This window comes from Cydia amplana, chromosome 2, assembly GCF_948474715.1.
Source record: "Cydia amplana chromosome 2, ilCydAmpl1.1, whole genome shotgun sequence".
Classification (NCBI taxonomy): Eukaryota; Metazoa; Arthropoda; class Insecta; order Lepidoptera; family Tortricidae; genus Cydia; species Cydia amplana.
In genome coordinates this window covers 10,191,254-10,204,497 of record NC_086070.1, presented here as the reverse complement: position 1 = coordinate 10,204,497, position 13,244 = coordinate 10,191,254, and the positions used below count along the sequence as shown (strand labels likewise).

The 13,244-nt window shown below is 36.9% G+C and overlaps 1 protein-coding gene across 1 annotated transcript in view; it reads left to right on the top strand.

Annotated features, from left to right (window-relative positions):
* Positions 1–1,140: 1,140 nt before the first annotated feature.
* Positions 1,141–13,244, top strand: part of LOC134657460 (uncharacterized) — a 29,897-nt gene continuing 17,793 nt past the window's right edge. The window contains exons 1-13 of the mRNA XM_063513025.1: positions 1,141–1,217; positions 1,540–2,599; positions 4,338–4,578; positions 6,354–6,471; positions 6,557–6,811; positions 7,961–8,544; positions 8,642–8,796; positions 8,878–9,063; positions 10,877–11,000; positions 11,162–11,315; positions 11,395–11,618; positions 12,100–12,307; positions 12,913–13,109. Of these exons, the coding sequence (XP_063369095.1) occupies positions 1,205–1,217; positions 1,540–2,599; positions 4,338–4,578; positions 6,354–6,471; positions 6,557–6,811; positions 7,961–8,544; positions 8,642–8,796; positions 8,878–9,063; positions 10,877–11,000; positions 11,162–11,315; positions 11,395–11,618; positions 12,100–12,307; positions 12,913–13,109 (3,519 nt within the window). The 5' untranslated portion in view covers positions 1,141–1,204. The remainder of the gene's footprint in view (positions 1,218–1,539; positions 2,600–4,337; positions 4,579–6,353; positions 6,472–6,556; positions 6,812–7,960; positions 8,545–8,641; positions 8,797–8,877; positions 9,064–10,876; positions 11,001–11,161; positions 11,316–11,394; positions 11,619–12,099; positions 12,308–12,912; positions 13,110–13,244) is intronic.

The window sequence follows — 13,244 nt, the reverse complement described above, 5'->3', positions numbered from 1 at the left end:
GGTCCGAAAAATGGAATCTTGAGCGAGGAGAGGGATTCAAGGAAATTTTCATTTGATTACTTTGCCCCACATGTGGATAAAATGCAACTTTGTCATCCGTTTTTGAACAATCAAGAGAAACTTTACCAGCTGGTGTGGTGAAAAATATTTTTGTTTTAATTACCGCGAAGTAACGCCTGATCCTATTAATTATTTAGTTTTATGTTATGAATTATTTGTTCATGGCCAAATGTGTTTTGGTACATACCTACAGAAGTAACACGTTAAAAGTTAGTTGGTTTCGTTGCGTTTTGTGGTAGAATTAGAATGTAAATGTCCTGTGTCTTCACAAATAGCCTTCTGCAGTTTAGTAGCTAACAAGGAGAGATACTTAAATGAATTAAATGTACTGCGAAATGCAAAAGGTATTTAAAATCGTTTTATGACAACATTTTTCACCGATACGCGCGCTGGGTCTCCATAAAAGCCTCGCGATTATGCGGCCGCGCCGCCTATGGCAGCTTGCTTGGAGTCTAATTATCTAGGCGCGCTTTGGGACACGGATCTACGAAGAAAATTAAACTAGGAAATGGTTTCTACGGTTTTACGCTGTTACTTACATTGTATCACAGTATTTTTAACGAGCACCCAGCCACCATACCAAAATCAAGACACTTTTTAAGATCTGGAAGTTTTCAAAGCGCAGACGCAATAGTTAAATTGCTTCAGCAGTAAATTTAGACAAGGTTGTTTCTAATTGAGCTTGCTCAATAATTGAAAGTTATGACAGTTTTCTCGATAGTAAAGGCATATGTAATTTAATATCATCACACATCAAGTCCGCGGATTTTTAGTTTCATGTAGGTACCTATGTAGGTTGGTGTGCCGTGTGCACATCTTGCGTCTTGGATCTACAATCTACATGTCCGCCTTTCGGCCTACGGGTTATGCTGCGAGGAAAACATTGCGTCACCCTGCGCACCATCGCGATCGCTTTGAACCAAGCTACGCGTCAGTTCTGATTTCTAGATATCATGCGCAGATGACAAAAAAATCGGAGAACATTGAATTAACAAATAGACCTACTAGATTAAAGGCTCTACTAAACCCACTAGATTTAACAAAATTACATTTCATACACTATTGGTATGGCATACCTACGAGTATCGGTTAACATACGTGTCATCGACTAATTTCCTATTGCAAGGACCTATTTAATCGAAGCATGAATGAATTAGGTAAGTTAAAGTTTTATTTACTGGAATGTAAGTTTTAAACTCACTTTGTATAATAAAGTTAATTCCTTTAATGCCACCCCCGCTTCGTTAATGTTTTACGCATATATATGTTAGCCAAACAAAAATGGAAAACATAATTATGCATCTTATTCAATGTCCGTGGCAAAGAAATACAAAATAGGTACACAATTTTAGATGCACTGGTTGCCAGTTTTCGATATAAATTAGGTAGGCACCAAGTGTGATTCATCCAAAAGGGTATCTTAACTAGGTAGTAAAAACTAATGTAAATACCTAAGTTTATATTTAAAATATATTTTAGACGGGAGTGATAATGAAAGTGACTCAAATAGCAATAGTCTGGATATATACAAATACAGAAAACGAAAAGACCGAAACGAGCTCTTCAAAGAACCTGATGGAGATACCTACAATGTTCAAAACGAAACTATTGAGGACGATATGGCGGACAAGCCAAAGATCTATGCAATACTGCAAGAGAATCGAACGGAGTTTACCAACTGCAACTTAAGATATTTCATGCTGATATACACCAATAACATCTGGAATTTTGTGATACTTTCCGTAGTGATTACCGCTTACATCTTAGAATCGTGGCTCTATACCTTCTGTTTGTCCAAAGATAGAACCAAAGGCATTATAACTCTTATAATTTGTTTGAATTTAATATTTACATTTGATGTCGTCATTATATTTTGTTTAAAATTCATAAAGAGATGGAGACGAACACTGAACCTAGTCGAGCCTGAAACTTGTCTAGTGATTTTAGATGTCATGCTTGCTATGCCTTACGGAATATTATATTTTTTTGACTTACGCGTTTATGAATTTGATTTATGTTTTCTTGCGCCTTTGGTAGCTGGAATACGTGTCTACAGGGTTATTATGTACTTTTATAACAAGTCTTCACAAGCTGGTCGCAATCAATGGACAACATTTTTATTTCAATACCTAATCCTTTTTTTGCTGGGCGTTCATACTTTAACATGCATATGGTTCCAGTTTGCTTATAGAGGGTTCGAACTAAAGAATCTCCGTTCTTCGTGGTCTGCTGGAGCGATACATTTGCCAACTGCATCTGTGACTGATTGGTACTGTGTCTGTGCGTATTGGTCTATCATGATGTTGACAACAAATTCATTCGGCGATTTGTATCCCATTACGACGGCCGAGAGAATAATTGCAATTTTGGCAATTGTGATAGGCTTTTTACTTACTACGATCGTTTTTGTGGGTTCCCTTACTTCGCAATTTCTGACAATTACTACGAGACGTTCTAAATATGTTCGACAACTAAAGAAGATCCAAAATCACTTAAAATTGATACGTATGAATGATGATACCACAAAACGAATAATAAGGTAAGGTTAACTAGATATAATCCATATTATGGAAATTATTAACTATAGTACGGCTCTTCTCAGGTGAACTTTTCGCTTCGAACCTTAATCTTTCAAACAAAGGCCATTGTCTCTATTATCGCAAAGCCGCTAGCTCCCGACTTAGCACGTGCCAGTACAACATTCATATTGAAAAACAACCGGTATCGTCATAGTATTAAGGTTCAAATTTAATGTCACTGATATTCTAGATATTACGTTTTGGTGGTGTAGGACGATAAACCGCCCCGAAGCGATACGGCACTCATATTATTTTGATACTTAGTGTGGTGTTAAAAATGAAACGTGGTTATTTATTATATTGTTTTATTTAAATTATTAGCTTGCAGTGGTAAATGTAATAATTTACAAAGATGCAGCTGCAAGCATTGTTATTTTTTCTTATCTTTAAGATAACGATACTGTGAAATTAGCATCTCTGATGTGATGCCGACGCATAGTGACAATAAAAACACTGATAAGGATTTGCGACCTGACCACTATTGTTTTGCATACCTAAATACAATAGGTTTACGAGAAGAGCGGTGTGCAAGATCCGTGTGCATGAGAAGTGGGGCACATTATTTTATCATTTAGCGACCCTAAATCAGGCTTTAGTCGGTTTCTAATATCGTAACCGTGTGCTTCGTGTTATTTATATAAGTACTCTGCCCGATATCTAATTTAGCTGTCTTTTTCTTGCTATCCCAACTTTATTTGCAACAAAAATCATTTTCACTTGTAATATATTATTTTTGATTGTTGAAGGTTTATAATTATAAGAAAGAAATTGATTATATCTGATTTTTTATGACACGATTTTATGTAGTAGTACGTATAACTGTTTATATACCTACACGGAAAAATGTTGATTATACCTATGTTAAACTTATTAATCTTAAATTTACATTGTTACCTTAGATTTTGTTATATAACAAATATACAACGCTTTATCATAAATAACCGTGTTTCATTTTTAACACCACACTAAGTATCAAAATAATATGAGTGCCGTATCGCTTCGGGGCGGTCTATCGTCCTTAGGGAATGCAAATCGGTTATTTTTTGTATGGAAATAACCGCGGTTTCGGTTAATAACCGATTATTTCCATACAAAAAATAACCGAAAATAACCGATTTGCATTCCCTAATCGTCCTACACTACCAAAACGTAATATCTAGAATATCAGTGACATTAAATTTGAACCTTAATACTATGACGATACCGGTTGTTTTTCAATATGAATGTTGTGCTGGCACGTGCTAAGTCGGGAGCTAGCGGCTTTGCGATAATAGAGACAATAGCCTTTGTTTGAAAGATTAAGGTTCGAAGCCAAAAGTTCACCTGAGTCAAAAGGTAAAAGGTTGTCAAAAGTAATGAAATAAATGCATTTGTATTTTGTATTTGTATTTTGTAAGAGCCGTACTATACCTATGTATTAGTACAACCCGCGTCCCGCATCAATAGTAGCGGATGAAACAACGCTGCAAAAGATCTGCTATCCTGCAAATTATTTTTTAAATAGGTAGTGGTTACTTAAGTATATCTCGTCACAATATAATTGTTCTGCATACAGGAACCTCTATAATTTTAACTAGATATTTAAAAAGTAGTTTAGACTTTTGACGCATAGTATGACCTGTTACTTTTGATGCCGACTGTACATACTTTTAATTACTTAATCGAGCTCAGTCATATCATATCAATTATTTATTTTAGATATTACGAAGACTTGTGGTACCAAAAATCAGGTGTTTTTAAACCAAAACTCATGAACCTATTACCCTACCCTTTGCGAATGGAAATTTGCTATGATCTGAACGCAGTGCCACTGTACAGTTCATTAATATTTAGAAAGTTACCAGAGCCATTTCTTAGAAGATTATCTTTGGCTATGTCTCACCAATTTTATTTGCCCGGGGATATAGTATACAACCAAAACCAAACAAAGACGCTTATGGTAAGTATTTCACTTCGTTATAACATAAAAGTAACACGGTCTGGATAGCCACCGACTGTGACTATGATCAGGGCCGGATTAAGCATCTCGGGGCCCCTAGGCAGTGCAATGCTCGAGGCCCCCTTACAGTTAATTCTGCATACATAAGTTCAGTTGTTCGGTACAGGGAAGTAAGTTTGCGGTTGCGTAATGAGAACCTTCAGGTGTCGGTTGAGCCGATCCGAACATGCCGAACGATGTCTTTTTCGCTCTTGCGTGGACATAAAGGTTTTTTATATTAGTTTTTGCCGATTCCTCCTGGCGTCCAGTGTGGGAAGAGCTCTTTTTTTTTCAATAAGTAGTTAAATATTTTGCGAGGCTGAACAGCGATTGTCCGACCATACGAACCACATGATTAAAATTAACCTAATAATAAATATTTTACATGTGTTTAAATGATTATTCATTCCAACCAGTCAAACTAGCATATAAGTACAGGGTAAATCGGAAAAGCAATAAAAATCGCGAGCGCAGCGAGTGCGAAATTTTTTGTGAAAAAATTGTGAAAGCCTGTTAAAAAAGCCTAAAAATCCGAAGTTACCCAGTGAGGCGAGCTTTCATGCGAGGTCAAAGCCGTGCTTCAGGATAATTTCAGCTAGATCACAGACGCCAACCAATGTCCATTGTATTAAAAAGCGAGACCGCAGGCTGAGCTTGGCGCAGCGAGGCCAAAGGCTAAGCTGAAGAAGAGATTTGGTAGAGGAACCAAAAATTTAGGTAAAAAGTGAGGCTGAAGGTCAAGCTTAGCAATCTCCACATACTTAACAAGCCCGAAGCGTACTTATAACCAGCGAGGTGAGCTTTCATGCAAGGCAAAAGGCTAAGCTTCTGAAATCAATGTTTATATTTGTTAAAAAGCTACGCCGAAGGTCGAGCTGTAAGAAAGCAGCGCTCTGATACGAACCAATCGTCAAATGTTACTCAACAATAATATATATGTCATACAAGAGTTAGTCGGAGGGCCGAAGTTTCATTAATGAGGTTTTAGGCCCTCGGGAGCCTGAAATTCGAGCTCGATTTACAGACTTTAAAAGCTATAAAATAACATAATTTACATAAACATTTGATGATTGTGTGTCTGAGAAACTGATATTGGACATTAGGTATAAGTAGGTACCATAAAAAAATATTTATGAATTTTGGCCATATGAAACACATGTTTTTTGGCGCGCGCGGGGCCGCCGGGGCCCCCTAGCCGAGGCGGGGCCCATAGGCAGTTGCCTACTCTGCCTTAGGGTTAATCCGGCCCTGACTATGGTGTATGCTTTTCGCCGATGACGTTGTGCTTGTGAGTGAAAAAGGACTCGAGGTACGGAGCAGATTTGAGAAATGGCGGCAAAAATTAGAGAATGTTGGCCTAGATCAGTAGATCTAAAACAGAACACTTGTTCCATAATTTCGGCGATCTCTCCAGTTCTGCTGCCATAGAACTCGATGGCGTTACAATGCTATCAGTCTGCTCCGACTTTAAGTAGGTTCGGTTCGCTTGTACACTTACAGTGTGAGAGCGGTTTCGCACTACGTCCGATCCGAATCCGATCCGAATCCGTGAAAATATGGTCCGAAGTAGCCGTAGAACTATTTCTATGGTAATTTACGCACTAGATCCGATCATCCGATTTCGGAAAGAAATCAGACTGATCTAGTGACCCGATTGACCGTGACATGAAAAACCGGATTAGAACAGTTAACTTCTCATTAGTGTCTTATAATTATAATTATTTAAATTATTCTAGATTTGCATCACCAATGGAGTTTTAGAACTATTGTCTGACGAAGATGATGAAAGCCCAATGATATCTTTTACGAAAGGCACATGCTTGGGCGAAGTATCGTTGGTTTATAACATACCAGGTACCTATACAAAAATAAAACATAGTTCACCAATTATTATTATTATATTCATAATTAACTACTTAGAATTACAATCTATTCGCAGCTAAATGTACAGTCAAAGCCGCTACTTATGTGGAATGTCAAGTTCTTCACAAAAAAGACTTCATAAAACTGATGATTACTTACCCGGATTTGGAAGACAAAATTCGATTACAAATTGAAGAGAGAGTTAAGCGTTGCCAGCGCAGGAAGCAAACAAGAAACAATGAAAAACAATTGTCACTCAATATTTACATTTCTAAACATATCAAGAAAAGCAGCATTAAATGTTTGAAGGACAAATTGAGATCTATCCAAGGTAATACCTACCAAAAGTTGTTATTTTGTATTCAATTCTGCATAAAGCGGTTGGTTATCAAACTGATACGGATCCGCACGCCACTTCCGTGTAGATATGAGCTAAATAGCGCTATGCATCAAGTAAAGTTGCGCATAACCAATAGTATAGTCGACAGGTTTAAAATGGTGAAAAATAGGGAAATGCTCTTAAAAATACGTGATACCTCATTGGGTTAATTGGGTTCGGATCGATGTCTAGAAAAATGTATTCGAAGCGGTTATTAAACAGTTTAAGCACATAAAAAATTTAAAAGTAAAAACAATATATTTAAAAAAAATTGGTAGGTACTTACCTATTTTGTTTTTCCAATATCTCACAAACTATGTATTAACATTTAAGAAATTAAAAAAGCAGCCAAGTGCGAGTCGGACTCGCCCATGAAGGGTTCCGTATTTAGGCGATTTATGACGTATTAAAAAAAAACTACTTACTAGATCTCGTTCAAACCAATTTTCGGTGGAAGTTTACATGGTAATGTACATCATATATTTTTTTTAGTTTTATCATTCTGTTATTAAAGAAGTTACAGGGGGGGGGGGGACACACATTTTACCACTTTGGAAGTGTCTCTCGCGCAAACTATTCAGTTTAGAAAAAAATGATATTAGAAACCTGAATATCATTTTTGAAGACCTATCCATAGATACCCCACACGTATGGGTTTGAAGAAAAAAAAAATTTGAGTTTCAGTTCTAAGTATGGGGAACCCCAAAAATTTATTGTTTTTTTTTCTATTTTTGTGTGAAAATCTTAATGCGGTTCACAGAATACATCTACTTACCAAGTTTCAACAGTATAGTTCTTATAGTTTCGGAGAAAAGTGACTGTGACATACGGATGGACAGACAGACAGACATGACGAATCTATAAGGGTTCCGTTTTTTGCCATTTGGCTACGGAACCCTAAAAAGAGTCTTAACGAGAAGGAAATTTCCACAAAGAAACTACGTATCGTGACCGTATCTCCATTCTTTAAATTTCAATTTAACGCTGAAAATAGCCCTCCCCGTGTCATTCTCGGGATGCACTGCATGCGTGGTGTCAAAAGCGAGCACGTGACATTAAATAGTAATATTAATAATATAAACGTATCACGTCTAATTTCAGGTAAAATGGTTAAAAGCGACAACGTTGACGATAACTTAGACCTGAATTGTCTGGATCTTTACATTTTATCAGAGCACGTAAAGAAGAAGACCACCATGTTTACTTGTATGAGCGGTAAATTTCCGTGGATACTGGAAGCTGATTGTCATCTCGTTAGATTTTGGGAGCTCTATATACTTTCCTTAGTATCATACATCTGTATCGTATATCCATATTACATCGGTTTTATGAGAACTTTTCCTGGAGGGATCCTGTATTACTTTGAAATCGTGATAAGCATATCTCTGCTATTTAACATCGTCATAACATGTGCTACTGCAGTTAAGACTAAAAAGAAATATATAAGGAAGATTCGTGGTATAGTCTCATACCGATTAAATACGCTGGGCTTTTACCTAGATTTGTTAGCAAACATACCATTGGAATATATTCTTTGGATACACACATATACAATGCACCGAAGCGACCACAGAAACCATTTGTACTATATGAGTAAAGGAATAAAGTTATGCCTTGTTTGGAGAATTTCTAGTTTTTTTGAAAACTTGGAGAAAAAGTTGTTATTAAATACTATTGTTGTTAAAGTAAGTAATTACAATTACTGCGTGACCGTTTCTGGGTTGACAGAAAAGTTTAAATAACAATGGAATTATTGAACTGAATAACTTTGGCTAATTGCAGGTTGTGAAATATTGTGTGTATATTTGTTTGCTATGTTACTGGTGTGGTGTTATTTTATTTATGGAGTCGTGTTTTGTGCCAAGATGTTCAGAAGGTTCATGGTTCAGCACCGTATTAAATTGGGAGGATTTGGTACCAGAAGTTACCATAAGCAGGTGTGACCTGTAATCAAATTATTAGATATTTGAACTAAGTATTTGAAGTGGCTTAATTAACACTGTTTTCACTTGTTTTAGGAAAGAGTTTCCGTTAGTGGCATCTATTTATTTTGCGACCACCATGATACTTGCGGTTGGCTACGGAGACTTAGCTCCGGGAGACATGTACGACATGAGCTTCGTGGCATTTTTCAGTCTTTACGGTGTATTGTTAATCGGATACTGTGTGGCTGAATTTTCAGCCGTAGTTACACATTCGTCCAGGTAAAAAGCGCGTATTTAGAACATAATTACCTTGACTAGATACCTGCCTACTAACCCGGGTGTGGTGAAGAGCCGACTATATCGTCGGTAAAATTCGAAGATAGCACTAGACTACGAGGGACGTCTGAAAACTTCTAAGCCTAAGATACAAAAACACAATTTTCAAAGGTAAATCACTGTTTATTTTTCGATATAATCTCCTCCCAAATCAATGCACTTTTTACATTTTTTATATAGTGCTTTTAGCCCATTAAAAAAATATTCTTTATTTTGCCCTTCAAAATGCTCCTCTACGGCCGCCTTCATCTCTTCGTCACTAGTAAATCGCTTTCCCCTCAACTCTTTCTTCAAATTATTGAATAGAAAATAGTCGCTAGGGGCTAGGTCGGGGCTGTACGGTGGGTGGTCGATTTCGTCAAAGCCAACTTCCTTCAAAGCACGCCTCGCAACATGAGCGGTGTGGACGGGTGCGTTGTCTTGCAAAAACAAAATTCCTTTCCTTAGTTTACCTCTCCTTTTTTCAACTATTGCTTGTCGTACCTGTCTTACAAGATCTGCATAATAAAGTGCATTTATTGTGGAACCCTTTTCTAAATAATCGATTAAAAGAATACCATCACAGTCCCAAAACACCGTAGCCATTAACTTAGAGGCCGACTTTTGCACTTTAAATTTCTTCGGCGGCCGTTCCCCCTTCTCAATCCACTGCATTGATTCGGACTTACACTCCGGGTCATACTGTCTGATCCATGTTTCATCGACAGTTACTATTCGGGAACAAACTTCGTCTATATTATCTTCGCACAAGTCTAAAAACGCCTGGGAAGTTTCAACACGACGTTCTTTATCGAAGGCAGTAAGCATTTTCGGCACCCAACGAGCACTAACTTTACTCATGTGCAAATGTTCGTGTAAAATTTCTCCGACTCGTTCTTTACTTATACCTAGGACCTCAGCTATTTGCCAAACCTTAATTCTTCTATCTTCCAATACCAACTTTTTGACTTTGGCTACGTTTTCTTCGGTCACTACCGATATTGGCCGCCCTGAGCGGGGGTCGTCTTCGATGGATTCCCGCCCGAGTTTAAATAAGCGACTCCACTTTTTGACTGTGGCATAAGAAGGCCCAGAAGCACCGTAAATAATAGCCATTTCCTCAAAAATACACTGCGGTGATTTTTCACTTTTTGTAAGGAACTTAATTACAGCACGATGCTCAATTTTCGTAATATTCGCTGGTAATTCACACATTATGTAGTTTCTAGTTGAATATCTCGAAACAGAATAATAAAAATCTGACATATTGTTTTCTTAATAATTTATTTTTAAATGGCCTTTCTAGCGGCCAGTATCATAAACACATATACAACCTCGAAATACCTTAGGCTTAGAAGTTTTCAGACGTCCCTCGTAGATAGATTACGTTGCTGGGACAATAGGTACGAAGATAAATTCCGAAATTGGGGAGCGCGAGCGCCTATTCCACTGTGCATCTATCGTTCTAAATCGTTAGTAAAAGTGATTGAGAAGAGATGGAAATACATGTTCATCTATTCGAACGGTAGAGAGTCAGTGAAGATAGACGGACTTAATTTTTCTACAAAATTACATTAGGTTATTATACATTCACTTCAATTTCGGATTTTTGTCTGCCTTGTCCCAGCAACGTATTTAGGCTCTACTGTCCATCTACTTATAAGGATTAGGAATTCATTCGAGTAGTCTTATGCACAGAAATGTAACGTATTAGGATAATGTAATCTAGATTAGATGGTTCCTTGAACATTTTTAAACCGTGTACCCTTTTCAACAGGACTAAAACTGCATTTTTAGAAGTAATACTAACGATCGACAAATTTATGGAAGAAAACAAAATGCATCGATCTATCAAAGAAAGAATCATGGCATTCTATGAACTGCAATGGCACTACAATTTGGTAACCGTTTCTTCCATATATCTATAGATTTAGCTGCAATATGTTTAAGATCAAAATTAAATATATTCACTCAGCATTTGGGCCACAACTAAGAAAAAGTTAAGGTTTCCAAATGTGCGGTATAATGTATTGGTTCATAATCAGTCTTCATTTTAACTTAGGGGGTGGAGCTAACGAGCGACAATTGGTTAGAAAAGACTGTAGTTCCCGCGGAGCTACGCAAGAAAGTATTGCATCAAGCGCGATTCAAAACGCTTACGTCCATCAAATTCTTTCAAGTCAAGAATAAGGAATTTATTCATACTCTGACTGAATGTAAGTTCTTGTGCGAGACAACCAAGTCACTAGAACCGTTTGTAATCGACTGCCTACTTAATTTCTGTAAAATTTTCAGCGGCAAGAGATATAATTCTTCCTCCTGGCGAGATAGTTTACTACGGTGGTACTGTTTCAAGGGAGCTTTACGTTATAGAAAGTGGGTACTGCTTATTAACTTCCAAAGAACTTAGAGAAACAAAGAAAGAACGGGTTATCGGACCTGGTAATCATCTAGGCCTCTTAGTTTTGCTCTACGGGGTGCCTGCTGTGAGCTCGGTCGTAACTCTGACACATTGTAAGGTATGCATGTTTTTATTATGTTATCTACGTGGTGAACTATAATACAACCTAACCTGTTAAAATCGCGTCATGTCAAAAAATATCACCAAATTATCTTAATTTTTTTAAACAAAATGAACTTTATGAAACAAATGTTATGCTATAAAAGCTAAATTAACACAACATGGCTAAATTAAATGAAGAAGCTAACTTTACTATTAAATTGTAGAAAAAGGCCGAAGAGCAATGAGTTTTCACCTGATTCCTGATACTTTCTTTTAACTTCATATGTTTCATTTTACTTAATGGTTTATAGGTAGGTACCTAATACAAAACGTAAAGCAGGATTGAAAGTCGCTGTATGTAAACTAATTGTACAGGCAATATCGAATTGATAGTTGGTATGCAGCATAGCGTGCTACTAGGTCAAAACTTCAATTATCTACTAGTAAATAATATACAAAAAAAGTATATTACGATCATGCTATTAATTGTGTTTCAGTTAATAAGCATTGGACATTCAGCGTATACTTCAGCCCTAAGCCTTTTTCCAGCTATGAGAGAACATGATGACCTGCTGACACCGAATGAACTGCAGTATATAGAAGAACTAGCTGCATCTCAAACTACTGATGACTATTTAAAACATCACATACACAATACAGATAAAAAAATCAAGATAACCAGCATGTTTCAGAATTTTTTTGACGGTGTGTTTTTTTGTACTACCTATAGTAGAACATTATCCTCGTGCCGCCCACCATACAAAATGATAGCCAAGGAAGTTTGAACCTTGGTGTATTTTCAATTGGGTTGATTTCATTTGTTCGCAAAATTTACGAGACAAATTAAATGCTACCTTCTTTATTATTAATTAAAGTTGACATTCCATCGAAACTGAGTGTACATTCTAATGTACATTGGGTGGCACGAGGCTATAAGGTGTTTTAATATTTAAAAATAGAAAATGCTTTAGTCATTTGCAAGTTTCCTGCACGGCTACCACGAGATGGCATTTGATATTTACGCAGTCAATCTCGCTCACCCTGATGTATTGGTGCGATAGAGGGGATGCGATCGACTTCACGCAGTCGCTAACGTTAATGTCAAATGCCAACTGATGGTAGTCATGGTACGGCAACTTATCGCCAGATTTGGCAGCCACTGGCAATATTGAGATAATATTGTGTCAATTCTCATAGCCAAAGTTTATCCGCACTTTTCCAACCGCGTATGATTTTGTGAGTTCAATAGAACTACCGGAAAGTATTTACTCTCTTGTATTCACTCCGGTATACATTTTTATTTATTTCAGAGTCATTTATAAATGTTTACAACCATTATACGAATAAGAAGCAGAGTTACTTTAAGTCATACAAACAATTTAAGACTCTGGAATACGTTGCTCCTTATTTACTGATTCCTATAGTTATAAAACCGGACGGCATTTTCCTCAAAACTTGGGCTATGCTACGTGTGGCAGCAGCATTTCTGTTATGTTTAATGATACCAGTAAGTTACTTATTTATTCAGGGGAAATTCTGGGGAAAGCATTTATAGATATTTGTAATTGGTGGATTAGCTACCTATCTTAATGTTAGAATCGACCCGAGTAGAGATGTAAAAATGTCCTCCTAGTACCTAAAG